The 24,919-nt window shown below is 46.8% G+C and overlaps 1 protein-coding gene across 12 annotated transcripts in view; it reads right to left on the bottom strand.

Annotated features, from left to right (window-relative positions):
* Positions 1-24,919, bottom strand: part of PRKAG2 (protein kinase AMP-activated non-catalytic subunit gamma 2) — a 387,855-nt gene that overhangs the window by 283,681 nt on the left and 79,255 nt on the right. For 11 of the 12 annotated variants that reach the window (XR_012902124.2, XR_012902125.2, XR_012902126.2 and 8 more), the window contains exons 2-3: positions 14,080-14,151; positions 608-887 (exon numbers count right to left, since the gene is read on the bottom strand). Coding sequence is in view for 9 of the 12 variants with exons in the window: in XM_075922807.2 (XP_075778922.1) it covers positions 608-887; positions 14,080-14,151 (352 nt within the window). In the remaining 3 variants the exon portion in view is untranslated. The remainder of the gene's footprint in view (positions 1-607; positions 888-14,079; positions 14,152-24,919) is intronic. The other variant, XM_075922812.2, reaches the window with a different exon arrangement.

The following is a 24,919-nucleotide window of genomic DNA, read 5'->3' as shown; positions in this document are numbered from 1 at the left end:
CGGTCGACAAAGGCTTCCCGTCGACCGATCTGAATCTTGACTCACGATCTGCTGAGCCGGCACAGCGCAGCAGCTGTTTTTATTTAATGAAGCTGGAGATATTTAAATCCCTGCTTCATTGACTATGTCGGGTAGCCTATTTTACATGCCTCAGTCAGCAGAGGCATGTAGTCTAGACATTCCCCCATTGTCCAGCATGATTTTAGTTAGCTGGATGTCCACTTATCATGGGTGTGGTCAGGTTTCTTGTGGTCCCATAAAATTCGTTTACAGTCACCAGTCCTGGCTTTCAGTGTTCTGTGCTATTATTTAGCCTTAATTTTCCCCTAAACGTCTTCTAAGAGCCCAGTAAGCAGTGGAAAGGTTGGTAATACTGCTAGATAATATTGATCTCCCATGGTTCAGCAAATTCTGATTGGGCACTGGTCAGGTCCTGAGGATGCCGAACTACAGAGGTTTAACGTGTAGCGTGCAAGAAACTGATAAACACCTTATGTGGAACTGATATCTGTTAGCACATGCCCCATCCACACATGCTTTATTACTATAGGTAGGTAAACCCAGAAGTACAGTATGTCTCCTTGAAATAACATGATCAATTTCTTACTTTTTCTTGATCTGGAGAAAAACTTGATGCCACCTGGAGAGGTAGACGGGTTGGAACTGGGAGAGGATTCTTTGGAAGAAGACTTGAAGATCCCACTGAAGCTCATTCGGCGAGGGGACCGTGGAGGAGACTCCTGGTACGGGAAGGGGAACACTGTTTTTGGTGAACCTGGGCTATTTTTAGATCTCACAGGGGCAGAAACTGGGCTGGAAGGTCGATTTTGGAGCCCTTTGGAGAAAAAGCCTTTTGAAGGGCTGCTTGTATGGTAGCTCTCTTCTGCCTGAGGAGGGAAAGAAAAAACAAAACATTAATTCATCCCAGTTTGTTCCCTTCAAAGTTTCAGAACCTGATTCTGTGAAGATGCCCAGACTGCAGCTGGGTGGTGGAATTCCAGTGCGGACAGACACGCTCACTAACTCAACACAACCTAGGGCACTAAGAGCAGCAGCATGGAGGTTGTGGCACAGGCAGTGGCTCAGGCTAGTCGTCTGAATTGAAGGCTGCCTGAGACCTGGGTCCAAGACTAGGTAGCTAGCGTGAACCCATGGTGCAAGGAGCACAAGTCTACCTGCTTATAGTCAAAGATGACAAGCAACCTATGGAGGGCGTGGGGAGAGAAACGCAAATCAGATTCACACAAATGTTATACATGCGCACTCATTTTTATAGGAATACTAGGGGGCTGCGCACCTGCTCACTATACATACCATCCCCCACCCCTCCATGGCCACTATGCACGCCAACCCCTCCCTCCCCCCGTCCTCATGCCCTCCACAGTAAAAGGCACCTCTCCAGCTAGACTCCCCCTACGGGGTGGTAACTCCGCACTGAGGGCCCCCCGGAGGAAGGTCTCTTTTCCATCCCCAGATTTCCACCACCCAGAGGGAGACCCCAGATCATAAGGAAGGTGCCCTTGACTCCCCTCTGAGACCCCCCCCTCTCTGGGGGGCTTGGCTCAAGCTCCTCCACGAGGCCTAGTACAGGAGGAGGTAGCGCTGCCCCAACCTTACCCCTGGGCCTCCCTGGAGGGCAGCTCCCCCTCCCCCACTTCCCAGCCCAGCAGGGCCACGATGATGTTATGCTATTCCCCCATCCCTGCCGTTTCCCATCCAGCCACCTGCAGCCCCGCTTCTGCTTCCAGGTCCCAGGCCCCGCCACTCCGTGACCCAGACAGGGGTGGCTAGATAGGAAGTGGTAGGGATGGGGGAGAGCAACTGAGCACCCTGCAGCTGCCCCCCCACCAAGGCACCGCTGACCGCCAGCGGGAGCCAGGACAGGAGATGGCTGGGCCATGGGAGCTGGAGCCCGGCAGCAGGTGGTAGAGCAGGGAGCTGGAGCCGTTTCCCACCAGGCCCTGGAGTGCAGCAAGGAGCCACCATCGCTCCCTGGCCCTCTTGCAGGGGAGCCAGGGACCAGCAGGGAGCCCAGGGTGCCCCCCGAGGAGGGGCTGGGAGAACGAGGGGGCTGGGCCAGGACCCCCACCTGCCGGAACCCCCAGTGCCCTGCCCCTCCACCACGCACACACCCAGCCATGGTCTCACTCTTGGAAGAGGGGGAGGGAATCACCCCAGCCCCAGTGGTGAAGGGTTCCCATCCTGTCCCAACACATGGACGCTGCTTCCCCTTCTCACTCTACTGAGGCTGGGAGGGGGCAGGAAAACACCGTTGATGTGATGACATCACTTTGTCATCGCACAGAAAAAATATTTTTAAATAGAGACAGAGATAGACACTCAGCTATCTCTGACTCCCCCGTAACCTCTCTTTTCATGTAGGCTTCATGGAAAACGTGGGTCTTGATGGGAGATTCTCTAGTTTTGACAGAACAGATCTATTTGGATGAATTCCAGCTGCACCACTATGCAATGGACTTGACCATTTTTCTACTGAAAACAAGGATGAACGTATGGTTAAGGAACTTGGCTGGGGCTTCCCAGTTCTGTCACAGACTCCTTGTGTGTCCTTGAGACAGTCACTTACCCTAAATGCATGAGGTCAGCCCCCTATCTGCATAATGTGAATACTCCCTTTAAGTTAAATTGCAAGCCAGTGATGCCAAAGCTTTTCACCACACATCCCCCCCTTACTAATAATGGAATGTGTCCACACATCACTGGCTTGGGAGAGGACTCAGGGCTCAGCCACAGCTAGGCCCAGGGGCTGGGAGCAAGACAGCAGCCAAGAGCAGAGAGTGGGGCCCAGTGGTCAAGAGCAGGGGCTGAGGGCAGGCAGAGGGAACCAGAGTGGGGGCAGGGTAGGGTAGCACTCCCTCCCTGCCTTCCTATGGGGGCTGGCCCACATATCTCGGTTTGGGGACCACTGCTGTAAGCCCTCTAGTGCAAAGGCCATTTTTATTATGTTTGTGTAGCACAAAGGGCACGGTCATTGACTGATACTGCAGGCACTGACACAATATCAACAAAACTTGTACTTGGTATACTACGTGAACATCTTCACAGCAGTAACATTTTAAAGGTGATTACTTACTACTTTACAGAAATATTACAGCACAATTCATATGATTAAACTGACTAAAGTTTAAGGATGTAAAAAGGTGTTTAAAAACGTAACCGTGTAACTGCTAGAAATCCCAGGGGTTACACAAGCTGCTGGCTCTGCAGTATAAAGCTTAAATAAGCTTATTTAAGCTTTATACTGCAGAGCCCACAGAGAAGCCTTCTCAGGAGCCAGAGTGTAACTTGTGGTGGGGGAGCCAGGAGGTATTACCACAGACAGGGGCTGCTCCGGGCTGCAGCAGGTCCCGGGGTGCACAGGAGAACTGCTCCAGCCCCTACTGGTTAACTGGAACCAGCAAAACATTTACATCCCTACTGAAATTACTGCCATTTAGGTTTAGTCTCAAGTATATCTTCTGAAACAGCCAATCAACAAAAAAGACTTGGTATTCACAGCATATCTTGAGAATACTGTGAGTTTAAATTTGGTAATGACCAGCGATATTAACTGAAAGTGAGGGCAAAAGGCACAGTTCTATAAATTTGAGTCTATCACCCATTGTAACCACAAAGCTGCAATTATTACTACAAAACTTGAAAACACTCACAAGTGGATAATTTCATTAATATTTTACCTAAATGACAAATTCATTAAGAATATAAAAAACAGTGAAGTGTCAATGATTTTTTGTGTTGCCTTTATTAGTTTTTCCCCCTTATAGGCTTATCTAGCGATATCAAAATAATGATAAAATATATAGTTTTAAGTGTTTGTTTATAGACAGGACTTTCCTGTGTTAATTTATCTACAAAAATGTGGTGGCAAAAAATCAAAGGTTAAACATTTCTTAAGTAACTTATCAATGTATCCTGTTTAAATATTAGTCAGATAGGAAAGAAAATTGTTCTGAAGTACTATCCAGAAGCAGCCGTATTTTTTATTCTTTTTATCACCATAATTTCTCTTATTCGCATTAAGCAGCTGGATTAGGAAGCTTAGCACGAGATGGCGAAGCAGAACATTTTACTGTTACTAAATGAAAGGAAATTTGCCTGTTATTAAATGAAAGGAAATTACTGCAGTGAGTTCTTTTATATCAGACCTGCATGCTCGCTACGGATGTGTCACTCCATCATAAGGGATAGAAACTTGTGACTTTTCCTTGGGCAACAGAATAGTACTTCTTTCTTAGAAGATTTGAAGCAAACAGTTTAGAAGATTTCAAAAAAGGATGAGTCATTTATATATGAACAACAGTAACAATTTAGATGTGATAGTATAAGTCACACATCACTATCAATCTTCATGCTTCAAGGCACAAAAGCAATCACCAGCACGGGTCGGGAAGAAATTTCTCCCACAGTATAGTCTGATACATTTGTGAGGTTCTTATTTCACCGTCTGAAGCATCCAGCATTTGTTACTTCTGGAGACAGGAAACAAAACTAGATGGATCATTTTTCTTTTTCTTTATGTTCCTTGTGATATACTTTCAAAGTAAAGCAGGAGTCTAACTCCATTTTTCCCTTTGAAAAATCTGTCTGACTTTGGTGTAGATGTAGTAAAAGTGTCACTCACCAGTTTCCCTCAGTGATAACCCCCACTCATGGTTGTATGCAGGTGAAGAAAAACAAGCATAGTGTGAATCAGGTAGGTCTATATGCAGGTGCTCATTCAATCCAAACTGGATAAGCTGATATTAAGGAAAAGTGGGCAACATAAATACAGCAGACTTCTGATAATCCAGCACCTTTGGGACCCAGGGGGTGCCAGATTATCAGATATGCCGGAGTATCAGGAGGTACTCTGGAAGGGGGGCTATGATGGGTCTGGGAGGGGGGGGCATTTCAGGCGGGGAACGGCGTGGCGTGGGGTGAACCAGGTGCTGGTGAGGGGCAGCACTGCGGGACCAACCGGCAGCACCCCAGCTGCTCTGCCCGCCCTTCCCCAAGTCCCCCTTATAGTTTCATCTGCATATGGAATTCTTCACTGCTGATCCTCACTTGGTGGGTGGTGTTGCTGTGCACTACTAAAGCAGATTTCATGTGCCATCCGAGAGAAGGCCATATGTTAGTGGCAATGCAATGTCTCTACTCAATATCATTTGTAAGGTATTTTGAGTTACTTTAGCATGAAAACACCGTACAATTATAAAATTATCTAGAAACATACAGTCAGACTTCATAAGCACCCCCGTCCAATCCATGCATCAATCCAAACAACTGATCTCCTCTCACCAAAGTCTGTAATGACATCTTCCTATATTTCAACCTCCTCCCCAATGGCCTTTCTGCTGCCTTTTAAGCTACTTCTCTTTCCCTTCTCCTCAATACCCCACTGTCATTAGGTTTTCAGAGCAATACCTAGGAAGGATGGATTCTTTGACTACTGCTTTAGTGTGTCTTTTAATGGCTACCCTCCTCCCTCTCTCACCCTGCAGATGTCCAACACAGCTCTGTTGTTGGTCCTCACATGATCTTCATCTATACCCTATCCTGGGGCAAGTTCATCTAGCAACACAGATGTAACCATCATCTGTATACTGCGGGCCCCACCCCAACAGCCCTGCTGGGCATGCTCCATCTGGAGACAGACTACAAAAGCCTCTGGAGCAGCTTGGTCAGGGCTGATTGCTGAAGAGGAAGGAGGTGCTGAGGGAGCTTCAGGGGCGGAAATGCAGCCAGACCACGCTATGGCAGCTGAGCCAAGAGGTTGTACATGAGAAGCCGCACAGACAGAGTGAGACTAGGGAGAAGAGATCTGCCCGGTACCAGCAGGAAGTAGCCCAGGGCAGAGAATTGATCCCTGAGCGCTCAGTGTGTTGCAGCAGGATTCCCCTCCGCGCGAGTGGTGTACCGTGCCACTGCCAACAGGGCGTTGGGCTGGGACCCGGTGGAGGGGGAGGGCCCTGATCCCCCTACCCCCTCTGTACAAATGCTTGTGTGGGGGAGTTCCCCTTACCTATGGACTTAGGCCGCTGAGCTGTATTATCCCCAGCCTCCTGCTTGCTGTGAAGAGCAGGGGAGGGAAGGAAGAGGAGGGGGTGCTGATGTCAAGATGCCTCCCTCCCACTCTCTATTCTATCTCCACTGAACGAAGGGGGGCACAACAGGGCTTGGGATGGAGGGAGTTTGCTGGCTGCTTTTGGGAGTGGTGCCGGGCCAGGGCAGGGGTGAGCCTTCCTTAGTCCCACTGCACCACTACCCAGGAGCCACCTGAGGTAAGCAGTGCCCAGCTGGAGCCAGCTCTGAACCCCTTCCCCAGTCATGAACCCCCTGCTGTACTCCATGCCCTTGCCCTAACCCTGAGCCCACTGGACCCAAATTACCTTAGGGTATGTCTACACTCAGCACTAATTCGAACTAACTTAATTCGAACTAACTAACTTAACTTAGTTAATTCGAACTAAGCTAATTCGAACTAGTGCATCTAGACCTAAAAACTAGTTCGAATTAGCATTTTGCTAATTCGAACTAGCATGTCCACATTGAGTGGACCCTGAACCGAGGTTAAGGATGGCCGGAAGCAGTGCCGGCAGGGCATCAGATTAGGACTTAGAGCGTGGAGCTGCTGCCTCAGGCTAGCCGAAGGCTGTGGTTAAAGGGACCCGACCCACACCCCGGACAGACAGTTCTCAGGGGTGCCCTGCTCGCTTGTCTAACTTGATGAGGGACAGCAAAGCAGTCCTGGTTTGGAGTGCCCTGAGTGCCCACACTCTGCACATCACAGCACTCGGCCATCAGCCCAGCTGCACTTGCCACAGGCTGCCATCCGGGGAGGGGGGTCAAACGGGGGGCTGCAGGAGAGCTTCCACCCCGAGGAGCCCGCAGAGCCACCCCAGTCCTCCCCATCAGGGGCTCATACCCCATTCCTCCCTCACCTCCTTCCACTTACCCCTCCCTAACCCCCCTTCCTGATGTACAAAATAAAGGACACGAGTGTTCAAAAATAGAAACTCTCTTTATTGAACAAAACTTGGGGAGACTGGGAAAAGGAGGAGGGAGAGGGGAAGAGAGAGGGTGAAGAGGGGAGGGCAACTAAAATGATCAGGGGTTTGGAACAGGCCCCATATGAAGAGAGGCTAAAGAGACTGACACTTCTCAGCTTAGAAAAGAGGAGACTGAGGGGGGATATGATAGAGGTCTATAAAAGCATGAGTGGTGTGGAGAGGGTGCATAAAGAAAAGTTCTTCATTACTTCCCATAATAGAAGGACTAGAGGACACCAAATGACATGAATGGGTAGCAGGCTTCAAACTAATAACAGAAAGTTCTTCTTCACAAAGCAAATAGTCAACCTGTGGAACTCCTTGCTGCAGGAGGCTGTGAAGGCTACAACTAGAACAGAGTTTAAAGAGAAGTGAGATCAAGTCATGGAGGTTGGGTCCATGGAGTGCTATTAGCCAGAGGGTAGAAATGGTGTCCCTGGCCTCTGTTTGTGGAAGGCTGGAGATGGATGGCACGAGACAAATGGCTTGGTCATTGTTTCGGTCCATCCCCTCCAGGGTCCTTAGTGTTGGCCACTGTTGGCAGACAGGCTACTGGGCTAGATGGACCTTTGGTCTGACCCAGTACAGACATGCTAAGCTCAGGGCTCAGGGTCGGGGGTCTCAGTGGACCACCTTGATTTTCATGCAAACCTGCTCCCGGGTGGCCAGGCTGGCGGCCACTTTCCTGTGCCTAGTGCGGAGGTCGTGGATGAGGTCCACGATGTCCGCACTAGACCAGGCAGGCGCCCGCCTCTTGCGGACCCGGGCAGGCTCCCGGGAGCCGCCAGCCTGGTCCCAGGAAGAGGCGGAGGGCTGGGTGGCAGCGGGTAGCTGGTTCGTGCCGTGCCAGGTGCAGGGTCTGCTGGCTGGGTGCTGGCAGGCTTGCACCGGGCACGGGCACCGTAGCCAGCCCGTGCCCCTTTAAGGGCTCTGGGGCCGGGAGGGGGGCAGACGAGTTTCCCTGGTGGTGCCCAGAGTGGCCACCAGGGCAAGCTGGGGAGGGCTAGCCTCCCACTAGTTCGAATTAAGTGGCTACACAGCCCCTAATTCAAACTGCTTAATTCGAACTAGGCGTTAGTCCTCGTAGAATGAGGTTTACCTAGTTTGAATTAAGCGCACCGCTAGTTCGAATTAAGTTCGAACTAGCGGTTTGTATGTGTAGCGCCTATCAAAGTTAATTCGACCTAACGGCTGTTAGTTCGAATTAACTTTGTAGTGTAGACATACCCTTACAGAGCCTGTGCCCTGAACTCCCTCCTGCCCCAGGCTCAGCTCAGAGCCCCTCTCACACTCCAAATCCCTTAGTCCAAGACCAGAGCCTGTGCCCCAACCCTCTGCCTCTGCCTGGTGAAAGGGAAGGAGAATGGGGGAGGGAGGGAGAAAGGATGGAGTGAGCAGGGGCAGGGCCTGGGAGAAGGGGCATGAAGGAGGCAAGGCTAGGGTATTTGGGTTGAGGTAGATCATGGATTGCACTTACATTCAAAAAGTGATCTTGTGCTTAAAACGGTTGGAGACCACTGATCTAAGTAGATTAGTCTCAAGGAGCCTCCAATAGTAGATTGCCCCTCGACACTCCCTTACATCCAAATCTTGTGGTTTGCTTTCCTCTATTTCTTATTAAAAATCTGATTCTTCCTTTTGGTCCCAACAGCTGAGGCACTTGTCTGGAGTTTGATCTTAAAAACTGAAAAGTACTCTTCTCTGACCTCTTGGATACACTCAGAACACTAGAACTAGAAGGGACCTTGAGAGGTCATCAAGTCCAGTCCCTTGCCCTCATGATAGGACCAGACACCATCTAGACCATCCCTGATAGACATTTATCTAACCTGCTCTTAAATATCTCCACAGATGGAGATTCCACAACCTCCCCGGGCAATTTATTCCAGTGTTTAACCCCCCTGACAGTTAGGAAGTTTTTCCTAATGTCCAACCTAAACCTCCCTTGCTGCAATTTAAGCCCATTGCTTCTTGTCACTCCTATAAAATCTGTCCACAACACTTCTGCCAAAATGATCCTTCTCATCATCATGAATTCAGAGGAATGAATTCATGAAACCCAGAACCTCTGAAAATTCAGTCCACTTTGATTCAACTTCCTATTATGGAGTTAGATGCTTAACAATAGGTACTCAGGTTTTAAAGTACTGTCTTATTCACAGACTAGAAATGGGCTTAAACTAAAACTCTAGTTTTAAACACTCCTGAATTTAGGGAATATTTTGATCTGCAATTTGTACCTTGAGCTTAGCTCCTATTAAATACTCTTGTACTGACCTACTCCTCTATCCATTCAAAGGAGGTAGGATGTTTACAGAACTTTTGGGTATTGTTATCCTTCTCTTTCAGCAAGTTATTTGACCTTAATTATGCTTCTATCCTGAGAAAAATGAAGGAAGATGAACAAAAAAGGAATCTCCTTCCACTCCTCCTTGATGGGGAGAATAAAAGCAATTAGAGAGAATACACTAGCTAGAAGGCTGCACTTATTTCCTGCTCTTCCAGTGATTCTCAATAAGAGGCTCTTTGATGAACTTAATTGAATGATTTCCTCATTCCGGTGGAACAAAAGAGCTCATAGAATCAGAAGAGCTGGCTTGATTAGACCAGAAGATAATGGAGGGTTTGCATTCCCATGAAGCTCTGCACTGTTACCTTCCTCGATTCTGCACAAGCGACAGCAAGGCGATGATAGGGAATCCCACAGAATCAAAGATATGTCACTTTCCTACAATAAAATAGGATATGACCAAGTTGCTGACTTAGTTGCCTAGTGAGAGTGCTCTGCACTTCAATGTGATGATTTGGGTTATGCTTCTGTTCTCAGTTCCCAGAGCCAACAGGGGCTGGAAGTACACTAGAGGCTGAGGCCTTTGCATTTTAAATGTAGTAAGAGCTGCCAGCCTCCAATAGCCTCTGGTCATGGGCAGGGTCTGCTCCAGCAGCCCAGGCCACTGTGAACAGGGACTGCTGCCGGAGAAGCCTCAGCCCACCGCAGGCAAAGACTGCTTCATGGCAGCCTCCCCTCCCCTACCCCACTGGCCGGGGCGGGAAAGCAAGTGGTCAAGTACTCCACTTGACTACTTGATAAGTTTAGCCTTATCAGGTAGTTGATTACTGGACTACTCGCTTACATCCATAGCCTAGAATGGAACTACTCTAAGGTGGGTGCACAACTAGATGGAAAACCCTTTCCATAGAATAGTGATAGAAATGTAGCCGTGTTAGTCTGGGGTTAGTCTTTTTGTTTTTTAATTGTATCCTTTGGTATATATGGTTGTGACTATTTTCTTCCACTATTTGATCTGAGGAAGTGGGTCTGGCCCACGAAAGCTCATCATCTAATAAACCATCTTGTTAGTCTTTAAAGTGCTACATTGTCCTGCATTTTGCTTCACCTTCCCATAGAGTCGTTATCAATGATACACAGCCATGCTAGAAGGGCATATTAAGTAGGTTCCCACAGAGTCAGCTGTGAATCTGGTTCTGTTCAATAGCTTTATCAACGATTTAGATAATGGCATAGAAGAGCGTACACTTACAAAGTTTGTGGTTGATGGAGAGCTGGAGTATGGAAGTGCTTTGAAGGATAGGGTTAAAATGCAAGATGATTTGGACAAAATGGATAAAATTATATGGACAAACTGAAAGTAGGAGGAAAAAATTCAGTAAGGTTAAAGACAAATTAATCCATTTAGGAATGAACAATTGCACACACATAAAATAGGAAATGATCATTTAGGAAGGATTACTGGGAAAAAGTTCTGGGAGTCATAGTCATGACCTGACTATGAGTTAACTGGGTAATGCTTGGGGGAAAAAAAAGCAAACATCATTCTGGGCTGTAATAACAGGAGTATTTTAACCAAGACATGATAAGTAGTTCTTCCATCCTACTCCAGGCCGAGTAGGCCTCAGTGGAGTATTATGTCCAATTCTGGGTGCAACATTTAATGAAAGATGTGGACAAACTAAAAAAAGTCCAGAGAATAACAACACAAATGTATAAGATCTAGCAAACATGACCTATGAGGGAAGATGGCAAAAACTGGGTTTGTTTAGTCTAGTACAGAGGATCAAAGGGGAAAGTAACAGTTTTCAACTACATAAAACATTGTTACTCAGAAGAGGGAGAAAAAATGTCTTTTACCTCAGGATAGGACAAGAAGCAATGAGCTTAAATTGTAGCAAGGGCACGTTAGGTTGGACATTAGGAAAAACTTCCTAATAGAGATGTTCAAATGTGATTAAATAATCATGTAACCGCTGAGAATTTCAGCCATTTCACAGGGGGAGCAGGGCAGAGAGGCCGTCCCACGCTGCTGCCTCTCTATCAGAAGCAGCAGATGAAGGGTGGAGGGAGGAAGGCAAGAGCCAATGCGTGCAGGAAGCCAACTTAAAAGCTGGCTTCCCCAGTCCCCGTGCTGCTGCCTCTGATACAAAGGCATAGTGGATGGGGCTCTGGTCACGCATTCCCTGCTGTGCCTCAGAATTTGAAATGTTCAAGAGCCCCATCGACTATTCGATTAGTTAATTAATCTAAACTTAACATCCCTAGTGAAAGGTAGCAATTTTTAGCCAGAAAATACTTTCTCCATCTACAGTCTTCTTTTCCCACCTGATTATGGGGAAAACTACATGAGAGTCAATCCTGAAATAATTAATACATTTTCTCTTGTGGCTTTACCCACTCCCAAGGCTAGATGGTACCTCTTTGAAGTGCTCTTTTGACATTTTTCATATGCCTGAATTTTTCCTACCAGTGTTAGTCTTTAAGTGGGCCCAGGCCCTAGTGCAGGGCAGGGAAGGCAAACAAATACAGTTAGTAAGCCCATACCCTGGTGCAGGGCAGGGCAGGCAAACAAATACAGTTCAACAGTTAGTAAGCCCATGCAGCACAGGCCAGGCAAACAGACATAGTTCACAGTTTAAGTGCAGGGAGCGTGGGGCTTTTGCTTTTGAAATGTACAAGAGCCCCACTGGGGCTCCTGTACATTTCAAAAGCAGGCTTGCAGCAGAACCAGCATGAGCAGAGACTGCTTCATGAGCCAGCATGAGCAGAGACTGCTCGCGCCTTTTCCCGCTGTGCCTCTACCTCCCATGCCCCCTGCAGAGACAGTGCTGGGGGGAACTGGCTTTTAAGCCGACTCTCCCGAGCACTGGCTCCTGCTCCCTCACGTTGCTGTCACTCTCTGATAGAGGCAGCAAGCGGAGAGCAGGGGGCAGAAGCAACTAGTCACACTGGATTAAGCTTATGCTTATCGGATAGTCAGCTAGCCACTTACATCCCTACCTTTACCATAATAGAATTCTGCACAAAGATGCCAGTGCTAATCGATAGACAAACAAGACAGACTACATTTTTGTACGAGTGACTTTGTACATTTTTTCCCCATCCTGTGTTTACACAAGTTCTCCTCCATACGTCTCTGACTCTTGCTTCACAATAGGAGTTCCAACACAGCAAAGAACACCACTTGTGATGTGAAGATACTGAACTCCTGACAGATTACAAGAGCTTCTAACATGATTATCTTTTACTCTGAGGTGAAAAGTAATAGAGAAAAAATGCTAACAAATGCCAATGTATTTAAGAGCCACGTCTAGACACATATTAACTTCACTAGGGCAAAAATTCATCGTTCACCTGCCTTGAGCCACAAAATACAGACACTTGGATAAACAGACAGTAAGAAGCATCATTTTACCACAGAATTCATATTCTTTGCTTAAGTATTATTGTAAGTTAGGCTGGATCATTTTGCAATATAGGCGGAGTTGGTACTTTTTTCAGGGAGGTCTATTCTTCACTAGCTAGACTAAACAGCATGCCCCTTTCCCACCCATACTGCACTCCTACAATAGACATGTCAGAATGAGATCAGAATGAGTGACAACATCTCCCAAACTTTACTGCAGCTGTGAGTCCAAGAATTTGGGAGCCAAGAGACCACACTGGCACCAATTGTGATGGAAAGGACACGGAGCTGCTCTGGAACAAGTTTTGAGTGTTGTTTTTCTATGTATTTGTCTGACTGTTGGTAAGAGATGCTTGCCAAATGTATATGTTTGGTTTAATTTAACAGCAGGCTTCTGAAAAAACAAGCAGGAAGGAAAGGAATGGCTTCCGATAAGATACCCCCAGAGGGATTAAGGGAGAGTGCCTGAGCTATTAAGCATGAAGAACCTATTTCCTTGGCCCCAGTTAAATTTTACAGCTTATTTTGCCAATCTGGAAATAAACAGATCAAAAAGACCATAAAGATGCCAAAAGACTCACTGGCCAGAGTCTGGGAGTTGTTTCCAGGGAACAGACTGACACCCAAAGACATCTGTTCACCTAGAATATCACACTGTAATGCCTCTGAGTGAATCACAGTAGCTAACCATATTCCTAGAGATAACTATTGTAATTCAGTGAGGAGTGTTACTGCATGAAATGTAAATTTAATTTACAGCATTTAAAGCAAGAATGCTGCAGTGAGGACTAAGGATGCTAAATTTTGATTAATTGACTAACGAATAGTTGATGCAATTTGCATCAACTATTTGATTAGTCAATAAGGGTGCCTCTGCCTTTGAAGTGTAGCAACAGCCCCAGGGCAAAAGCACTGAGGCTTTTTTTTTTTCCAAAGGCAAAAAGCACTGAGGGCAGTCCCCCCACTGGCCCCATGCTCCCCGTGGCGTTTCAAAGCGGCAGCGCCCCATGGAGCCCAGGATCAGCTGGAGATTCCCCAGCTGACCCTGAGTTCTGTGCTGCCGTTTTGAGACGCTGCAGGGAGCCCAGCGGCGGCATTTGCTTATCAGATAGTCAACTGCTTGACTAGTCTTTCACATCCCTAGTGAAGACTATAAGGAAGTATCACATTATTCTTGATCTAATTCCACAGATGCTGAGGAGCTACAGCAGAGAAGAAACTGGCCTCAAGACTCTCATCCTCTGCAAACATGAGAAAAATAAAATGTGTTTATACTAACACAAGCACTATGACATTACAAGGAGGATGAAACCTCTGAAATATCCTACCTTTCGAGGAGCATTTTTGTCTGAGCTCTCCACATCTCCATCCAGGAATGGCATGGCAAATGAGCTAAGATCCTGGAAGGGGAGAAAAGGAAAATAAATACTTAGACTTATTTCCTTCCTCCTGCTTTGCTTTAGGCATTCCTATTGTTCTAGTCCACATTTAGTTCCTGAAGTATCCAGCAGCCTACCACACACTACTTCACAAGTAAGCTTTAACAACTGCTGCAGTACAAGGGACCTCTTCAGCACTCTCTACCTTTGAAGTCAATGGCAGATTTGCTTGAATAAGATGGGAGAAAGGAGTGCTTACAGCAGGGGCCTAAGCCTCATCTCCTTGAGACTGAGAACCCAGAGCCTTATGCTACTTATGCTAGAACTTTCAAAGGAGATTAATGGAGTTAGGTTCCACTGAAATGCATAGAAGATTATATTTGGGATAAACACAGTTGTTCACTAGCACAAAGATCTTGCCTCTGGCAGTGACACTGTTGTTATTTATATGCAATATTTAAAGCAATTAAGAGAAAATACAGATTATCTGAAAACATGTAACATTATTGGAGAGAGAAGACAGACGCAGCATGGAGTTGGGAAAATAACCCTTGTACAATCACAAATTAGAGAGGAGCACTCAATTGTCTCATGGTTCCTCTTCACTTGATCAAGTATGCATAGTCATTCTTAATTAATGAAAACAAACTGCAATTAAATTCCACCCCCTGCTGCCTGTTCTATTTTCCAGTCTCATAATTTAGACTAATACCGTTTTTAAATTAATAATTAAATGTTTTCTATAAGACTCAAGTTTATCATCCTTTTGATCAGAGAGGTGGGTAATATGCAACTCACACTATACCGCTCAGAGCGGACTTATTCAACTTTATGAACAGATGTTTGGTAATAAGATATCTGACTGCAGTTTGAGCTTTTGACCCTAGGCTGAACAAATAAGTGTTTTTCCTGATGTGGAATTACATGCTCCCTCTCCCTCAGATGTAGTTCAAATGCAGGGCATGTTAGTAGTGGCTGTTTGGTTGGCCTCCATTTGGTTCCTTATGGAGAAGTGTCCACAGCACAAAAGCCACCATCACAATTGGCACCCTTTTGGAAAATCAGAGAGTCTCTTTTCAATTCATCACTAAGAGCAACACTTGCATTTGAACCACATCCAATAGCTTTATTTTTTTTTTTTTGCACAGTTCATACAAACTTAACTTATGATTAAACAGTTTTTCATTACAAATTAACTTTGGCCTTTTTTGAGTTTGGAGGTGGTTTTGGTTTTTACTGGGAAAGTTTGTTTTTTGTTTTCTTTTTGCAACGAAAGTGTGTGGCAAAATGAGCAGAGTAACAATTGGTTTCGTCCCAGAATACACAATCATCCTAAATCCAAATCACCATTTTTTAAGCACAAAGAAACTTCTGAGACACACTCTTAACGACTATGCCTTTTTAATATTCCTGTTAGAGTCCCCTGCACGCCTCCCCAGGGCTGGTGTAACAGCAGAACTGTCAGTTTTTTTCTGCAGTATAGGGTTGCCAGATGATTTCAGAAAAAATACCGAACAACAACAAAAAATGCCATGAAAAGGTTTGTTGAGAGAAAAAAACCGTGGCCCCTTAAAAAACTGCGTGGTGAGGCTTTTTGGCCCTAACAGGCTGCTGATGGCCGCCCGCCATCTTGCCTGTCTGCTGGGCTGGACAGCTCCCTTGCGAACCCCGTAAGCACTAGGGTTGCTAGGCTGTCTCCGTATTGAACCGGGCAGCCCAGGATTTTCGCCTCCTGGCCGGGAAAAAAAGTCAGAAAGTACCAGACATTTTAGGTGTCCGGTGTTTTCTGAATTTTTTTAACCGGATAGGAGGCGAAAATACCAGGCTGTCCGGTTCAATAGCGGACACTTGGCAACCCTAACAGGGTAACTCTTGTACCGTACATGATAAAGTGTCTGCTGTGCATAAGAGATTCTGCATTCAAACCCCAAATGGAGTTGCACAAACACTGAATGTGTAATGAAATGAAACTCCTTCAATACTATATATTTGTTCGGTAGGATACAAGTGTTTCGGTTCTAGCCATTTTGTACCATCCAAATCCAGACTGTAGTGGAATGTCACATTTCAGCAACTCTACACAAAATATTAATTCAAATTTTCATGGAAATTTGCTATCATGTGGCACTTAATATGAACTTTGTACTCCTATTTATATTGGCGGGACACACTGTCCTCTCTGCTTCCACAAGGTAAGGAGATTCAAAACTGGTAAATCTTGGTGGGCATACATTGCACAGGACAAAATCCCACATTAGGGTATTGTGCATCTTATACTTACCACCTCTCTGAAAGCTATTTTTTTCCAGCCAATGGGAGCTGACAGGACCATTCTTATGGCGCAAGCAGCACACAGAAGCCTCCCTCTCCCCCCGAGACTCACATGGCCTCACCAGTCATCAGCTTTGAGTGGTATGTAGCACCACAGCAAGTAGGGGCCGGCCCAAGGGTCCTGCCTAGCTGCTGGCCATGAGCCACCTAAGGTAAGCACCTCCCAGCCAGAGCCTGCAACTGGCACTCCTCCCCTCTGCCCTCCCTCCTATATCTCTGCATCAAGTCACAACCCCCTCCCAGAGCCTGTACCCCCAAACCCCTCTCCTGAGTCACAATCCCCTCCTGCACTATGTCACAATCTAAACCCTCTGCACCCCCTCCTGCACTCCTGCCCCTGGTGATAACACCCTCCCAGGTTATGCACCCTCTCCTGCACACCAATCCTTTGCCCTAGGTCACAACCGCCTACTTCATCCAAAGTCCCTCCCAAACCCCACACCCCCTCCTGCAACCCAATCTTCTACCCTAAGAGCCTTCTGCACCCAATCTCCATCCCAACCTCCTTCCCACACCCATTATCTCCTCCATTAATATCATAGAAGAGTGCAGTACTTGACCACTTACAAAATGTTTAGAGTGCCCCCCCACCCCCCGCATTAAAACTATTTGCCCAGCGCTGGTCTAACCTGTTCTTAAAACCTTCAATGATGGAGCTTCCACAACTTCCCTAGGCAACGTTGTTCCAATGCCTTTGTAATGGGTGATCGCTTTCCCAATTATCACCCCTAATGTCATTACCTCACAGACACTAACCTTCCCCCCTCACCTCCCCACCCCATTCTAAAATCTGATTTGTCAATTTTATATGTGTTCACTTTTTTTTTTAATTGTATCACTTTGGTATACATGGTCGTGTCAATTTTCTTCCACAACTTGATCTGAGGGAGTGGGTCTGGCCCACGAAAGCTCATCACCCAATAAACCATCTTGTTAGTCTTGAAAGTGCTGCATAGTCCTGTCTTTTGTTTCAGCTAGACCAGACTAATACGGCTGCATCTCTATCACTATTGAACTAAGGTAGGTCAACTCCACCTACTACACTATTCACGAAGCTGGATTTGTGTACCTAAGTTCGACACTTCCCCCTAGTGTAGACCTGGCTAAGTTCTTTAGACATGAGGTATGTTTCTGCAAATCTGTCATGATGGAGGGACTTTTCTTTTCCAAGATAACCTTTTAGAAACCCTGCAAACCTCAGCCAATGACTACAGTTCAAGTTAAAAATCAGACATGATTCTACATCATGATTCTAAATCTGTGTCATTAAGAGTCCTGCACATAGAAATCATGGCTTCTAGACACAACACTATGTTTTTGCTTTTCCTTTTCGTTGTTGAGCCAAAATGTGGATGATTTTGAGAATAAATCTTAGAATTTTGGGCAATTGATAGAGATGATTTAATGGCTGCCTGTACCCAGTGCTTTCTGATTTACTGGGGTCAGAGGTGCCAAGACAATTATCCACATTTAATCCACTACCTAACAATATCTGGGGTGCTTCTTCAACATGAAGTGACCCATCACATTTTAACCTAATGGTTTGCAGATAGCTCTATTTTCAGATTAAGATACAAAGAGTTACTACATTTATAGGCCATTTAGAACAGTGATTCTCAACCTGGGCTGTACGTACCCTGGGGGTATGCAGAGGTCTTCCAGAGGGTACATCATCTTATTTAGATACTTGTCTAGTTTTACAATAGGCTACATAAAAAGCACCAAGAAAGTCAGTACACACTAATATTTCATACAGACAAAAAGGATTTCAGTAACAGTTTGCTGTGATACTTTTGTATGTTTATATCTCATTTTGTAAGTAGCTTTTAAATAAGGTGAAACTTGGGGCTACACAAGACAAATCAGGCTCCTGAAAGGGGTACAGTACTCTGGAAAGGTTGAGAACCACTGATTTAGAATATCAAGTTTGGTCATGGACAAGGTTGGTTTTTTTTTTTAACTATACCAAAAATATATATATATATCTATCTATGATTGTACCATGCTTAATACTGTAAGTAAAAGTGCAGGGAGGTTGAAATGGAGAGAGCCTTCTACTCATATTTGTTGGTTTCCATTCTGAACACAGCACTGAACCTTGCTGTATTATTTTGTTCTTTGTAAGTATGGTTACTCATTCCCTCTCCACTTCAGTTAATCTAACACAAGTGTGTGATCTGCAAGACAGAGTGATAAATTACACTATGAGACTTTAGGATTTTGGTTTCTAAGTCTCAGTATGACTCAATGAGTGGGCAGTGACAGATGCATAATACTTGTTACATTCCCAGTAGCCAGGTTTGTATTTCACAAGGCATGACTGATTTAATTCTGATTTCTCGTTGTTTTTTCCAAGGATGTTCAAAATAAAAGAAACCATCAAGTGGAATTGGATATTGGGAGCTGGTGGAAACGAGACATGGGCTGTGTCCAGACTCAGGGGTTTTTTCGGGAAAAGTAGCCTTTTTCCGAAAAAACTTCACCTGCGTCTAGACTGCAGCCACGTTCTTTCGAAACTAAATCGAAAGAACGCGGCTTTTCTTTCGACGGCGGTAAACCTCATTTCACGAGGAAGAACGCCTTCTTTCGAAAGTGCTTCTTTCGAAAGAAGGCGTTCTTGAATGTAAATAGGGCTTCTTCAAAAGAGAGCATCCAGACTCACTGGGTGCTTTCTTTCGAAAAAGCGGCTTGCTCTTCCGAAAGTTCCGTGTGCAGTCTAGATGCTCTCTTTCGAAAGAGGCTCTTTCGAAAGTATCTTTCGAAAGAGCCTCTTTCGAAAGAGGCTTGCAGTCTAGACATAGCCATGGAGACCTTCATCTCTGTGTTGCAGGCTCAAATCTAACCCCTATCTTGGTGCTTGAAAATCCCCTATATAGGGACTATTCAGTGCCCTCTGTACAGTTCCTGAAGGATAAGCATTCTCATCAGAAAATCCTCACCACAACTGCTATTTAAAGGCACCTTTTTAGGCATACTAAGCAAATAGGCAGAAGATTAAATGGACATAGAAAATGAAGCTAGTTATGTACTCCCACACCTATTCCTGTACCATGTACAGCATAGGTGGCTACTGCTTTACTTGCTTAGAGCCTCTGTTAACAGAGAGCCCCTCAAGTCTTCTGACCTTGCACCTGAAAAGCAGAACCACATTAGAACAGTAATGACAAGGTATTTTCCAGACAATGGATGACCAAAATAGTTTGGTGAGTATTATATGTTCTCATGCTGGTAACCCTTTCAGACTCAGCACATGCTAGAGGGAAAGAATCTCTTCCAAATCACCAAGATCTTGTTCTTCTTGAGACTGATCCTGACAGGTGCTGAGCACCAGCAACTTACACTGAATTCACTGTCTGGAATCAGGCCACATGTGAATTGCATCAAGAAAAAGCTATAAGAGACTTGTGGGATTTTTAATATCTCAGGGTATGTCTACACTGCCACCCTAGTTCGAACTAGGGTGGCGAAAAGGAAGTTACTCACCCTGTGCAGTAACGTTTGTTCTTCGAGATGCGTGTCCCATGGGTGCTCCACTGTAGGTGTCGGCTTGTCCCGGCGCCGCAGATTGGAGATCTTTCTAGCCGTAGTCTGCCGGACCATGCATGCGCGAAGTGCGGCTCGTGGCTTTTCGCGCCGTTTGAGCAGCGCTGGTCCGGCTCCCGCCAGTTCCTCCTGCCTCTTAGTCTGAAAGACAAATAATAATAAATTCCGAAGAGAGGAGGCGGGCGGGTCGTGGAGCACCCACGGGACACGCATCTCGAAGAACAAACGTTACTGCACAGGGTGAGTAACTTCCTTTTCTTCTTCGAGCAGTGTCCCGTGGGTGCTCCACTGTAGGTGAATGTACAGCAGTAGCTCACGAATGGAGGAGGGTTCAGAGCTATCGTGCCGTAGCTGAGGATAACACCGCTGTCGCCACCGTGGAATCAGGTATTAGCAAGTTTGGGACAGCGTAATGTGTGGCGAATGTTAAATTGGAAGACCACGTAGCAGCTCTGCAGATATCTATCAAGGGGACTCCCTTGAGAAAAGCAGTGGATGTAGCGACCGCCCGAGTTGAATGAGCCCTCATAGTTGAAGGCAGTGGTTTCTTACGCAGTTCGTAACATGACCTTATGCACTGTACGATGGAAGAAGAGATGCACTGGGCGGACAGTGGGCGACCCTTAGAACGGTCTGTCATTGATACTAATAATGCATCCGTCGCACGGAATGGTTTGGTCCTCTCGATGTAAAAGGCGAGAGCCCGTCTGACGTCCAAAGTGTGTAGGCGTACATGCTCTGGTGACGCATGTGGTTTAGGGTAGAATACCGGGAGGATTATAGGTTCGTTAATGTGAAACTGAGAGACCACTTTGGGACAAAAGCGCGGTAATGTTCGGAGTATTACTGCTTAGTGCGTAAAAATCGTATATGGAGGAGAGGCTGACAGCGCAGCTAGTTCACTCACTCGCCTTGCGGAAGTGATGGCTAGTAAGAAAATGACCTTCATGGACAGGTCGTATAAGGTACATGTCGCGAGCGGTTCAAACGGTCTGGCCATTAGGGAATTGAGAACCAACTCAAGGTCCCAAGGATCCGCTGGTTGAGTATAATGCGGGTAAAGGTTAGACATTCCTTTCAAAAACCTTTTAGTTGTTGGATGAGAAAATAGTGAGTATCCGTTAATCCGCTGGTGAAAGGCTGCAATTGCAGCAATGTGAACTCTGATGGAGGTGCAGGTGAGGCCTGACTCCTTAAGGTGTATGAGATAGTCCAGGATATATTGTAAAGGTGAGGAGACTGGGTCCAGGTCCTTTTGTGAACACCACGATGAGAAACGTGACCATTTAGAAAGGTAAGTAGACCGTGTAGAGAGTTTTCTACTGTTCAGCAGAATGTGCTTGACCGACTGTGAGCATAGCACTTCTGATTGTTGGAACCAACTAGGTACCATGCCGTGAGCGCGAGATGATTCACCTGCGGGTGAAGCAGGGAGCGATGATTCTGCGACAGGAGATCGTGTCGAGGTGGCAGAGGAAACGGAGGATACCTCGACATGCGATGTAAGTATGGGTACCATGTTTGCCTGGACCAGGCTGGGGCTATTAGGATTACTGTGGCCCTGTCTCGAATTATTTTCTCTACCACCCGTGGAATTAGAGGTGTGGGTGGGAATGCATATAGTAGGTGACGCCCCCAGTTGTATAGGAAAGCGTCGCCCTCTGAATTCTGTCCGATGCCCGCTCTCGAGCAATACCGAGGACATTTCGTATTGCGAGACGTTGCAAAGAGGTCCACTATTGGGAAACCCCAACGTTGGAATATCGTCGCAGTCACGGTCGGGTGTAGCTCCCATTCGTGATTGGGAGAGAAATGCCTGCTGAGGGCGTCCGCCCTTACATTGTGCTGACCGGGGAGGTATTCTGCGACTAGAAAGATATTGTGGCAATTGCACATGTTCCATAGGCGAACCGCCTCCGCACACAGGGAGTGAGACATGGCGCCCCCTTGCTTGTTTATATAATAGACGGTCGTTATATTGTCCGTCAGGACTTGTATGACCTGGTCTTGAATGACAGGAAGGAAGTGTTGACATGCCCTGTACACTGCCCTGAGCTCCAGAAAGTTGATGTGCATCAGCGACTCGTCTGGCAACCATAGGCCTTGTATTTGCTCGCGCCCGAGGTGCGCACCCCATCCGATGAGTGACGCATCCGTTGTCAATTGCATCGACGGTTGGGGGCGATGAAAGGGCACTCCTAACAATAGATTGTTTGGTACTGTCCACCAAGTAAGTGATTTCTTGACGTGGGTGGGGACTGTTATTGTCCTGTGGACGTCGCGTACGTTGGGGGGGCAGATTCGAGCCATCCAATGTTGTATGCATCGCAAATGTAACCTTGCGTGCTTCACTACGTACGTTGTGGAGGCCATGTGACCCATGAGCTGCAGGCACCTTAGTATGGGAACCTTTGGGCTGATGAGTAATATCTGAATCAAGTCTTGCATCGTGGAGAATCTTTCCATCGGTAATGATGCGCGTTCGGTCGTAGAGTCGAGACGGGCGCCTATGAATTGTATTGTTTGACATGGTTCCAGTGATGACTTTGGAACGTTGAGAAGGAGTCCCAGCTCGTGAAAGAGCCTGCGTGTTATCTGAGTGGCGTTGATCGACTCCTGGAGTGACTGGGCTCTTATTAGGCAATCGTCGAGGTAAGGGAAAATCATTATGTGTAGGTGACGTAGGTATGCCGTCACCACAGCCAGGGTCTTGGAGAAAACCCGCGGAGCCGACGAGAGACCGAACGGCAGGACCTTGTACTGGAAATGGTCTGTACCGATTTGAAAGCGCAGAAATCGTCTGTGTGCTGGGTGGATCGCAATGTGAAAATATGCGTCCTGAAGATCGAGGGATGTGAACCAATCCCCATTCTGAAGTGCTGGGATGATTGTAGTTAAGGTAACCATTCGAAAGCGTTGTTTTCGCAAGAAACGGTTGAGGTTGCGGAGATCTAGTATCGGCCTCCATCCCCCTGACTTCTTTTCCGTTACGAAGTAGCGGGAGTAGAACCCTCTGCCCTTGAATTCGTCCGGAACACGTTCTATTGCCCCGACAGTAAGAAAACGGTCGACTTCCTGCCTGAGCAGAATCTCGTGATGGGTCCCTGAAAAGGGACAGGGCAGGGGGGGATGGATGAGGAAGCGACGTGAATGGGATGGTATAACCGAGACGAATTGTTTCGAGGACCCATTTGTCGGTGGTGATGTAGGCCCATCGATGGAGGTACAGTCTGAGGCGGTGATGAAATATCGCCTTCGAAGCACTCGGAATGGTATTGCCGGGAATGGTTCTCAACCCCTCGAGGGACGCGTCAAACTTGCTGCCTGGTACCCTGCTGGGAAGTCGTTTTGGGCGGCGGGCGTCTGCGTTGTTGCCGCTGCCTACCCCTCTGTTGGTCCTGGGGTCTATATTGAGGGGATTGCCGGAAGGGGGGCCTCTGTCTCTGGTAGGTCGTATATCGCTTTTTGCGGTATGGAGGGGTATACATTCCGAGCGTTTTTAGAGTGGTTCTGGAATCCTTCCCCGAGTGTAGGAGTTGGTCAGTCTTCTCGGAGAAGAGGTTCTTTCTGTTGAAAGGTAAGTCCTCGACCTTAGAAAACAGGTCTTTAGGAGCAGAAGACTGTTGCAGCCAGGATGCTCTGCGCATAACAACTGATGTGGCTGTCGTGCGCGCTGCTGCGTCAGCTGTGTCCAGAGCGATATTTAAGGCTGTTCCTGAGGCTGCGTAGCCTTCTTTTATCACAGCTTTTAGGATGTCCCGCTTTGACTCTGGGATATGTTGTAGCAAAGGTACAAGCTTGGCGTAGTTATCAAAATTATGGTTCGCCAACAGTGCGGAGTAATTGGCCATTCTGAGTGTTAGAGTTGCCGAGGAATAGATTTTACGTCCGAATAAATCAAGACGCTTACTATCTCGGTCCGCAGCAGTAGGCTTGTACTGTGGCATCTTTGCTCTTTGCTGGACTGCATCCACCACCAAGGAGTTTGGTTGCGGATGCATGAATAGGAACTCCATTCCTTTGGCAGGAACAAAGTACTTTTTATCCGCCTTTTTATTCGTCGGAGGGACAGATGCAGGGGATTGCCAGATGTCGTCCGCAATTTCAAGGATAGCTGCGTCCAATGGTAGGGAGATCTTTGGATGATGGGTGTGTTTGATGTTACGAAGGAGATGATGTTGCTTTTGCTCCACGTCACCCAATTGTACATTTTGGCTGACCGCCACCCTTTGGAACAACTCCTGAAATTGACGGAGGTCATCAGAAGGTGAAGTGTTGCCCTGAAACACTGCGTCGTCGGGGGACGATGAGGACTGTTGTGCCGGTGAACGGTCAGGTTCGACATCCCGAGCGGGAAAAGGTTGCTCGGCGTGGTAGGTAGACCCGGAGGGAGTTGGTGGTCTTAAAGGATCAGAAGAAGACTGGTATTTCTGACCTTGTTGATAGGGCAAAAAATGGCGATGATGGGGGGATGTGGAGTGACGGGATCTCATTGAGTACTCCGAGCGGGTTGATCTTGGTGATCGCGATCTGTCCCTATAATAAGTGCTGCGACTGGGTGAACGCAGGTCACAGCGGTTTTGTTTTGGTTTTTTTTTTTGACTAACGACTAGGATAAAACTATAACTTGTAACTGTATGGAAGAACTATATACAATAACATATAAAGTCTCTCTGTCTCTGTAGGAAACAGTAGTCACCAGAGAGACAATATTCCGTCCGCGGCCGAGGACGGTCAGGAGGAACTGGCGGGAGCCGGACCAGCGCTGCTCAAACGGCGCAAAAATCCACGAGCCGCACTTCGCGCATGCGTGGTCCGGCAGACTACGGCTAGAAAGATCTCCGATCTGCGGCTCCGGGACAAGCCGACACCTACAGTGGAGCACCCACGGGACACTGCTCGAAAAAGAATGTAG

This window comes from Pelodiscus sinensis, chromosome 2, assembly GCF_052426305.1.
Source record: "Pelodiscus sinensis isolate ZL-2025 chromosome 2, ASM5242630v1, whole genome shotgun sequence".
NCBI classification, from domain to species: Eukaryota; Metazoa; Chordata; order Testudines; family Trionychidae; genus Pelodiscus; species Pelodiscus sinensis.
This window is presented reverse-complemented; position numbering and strand designations above follow the sequence as displayed.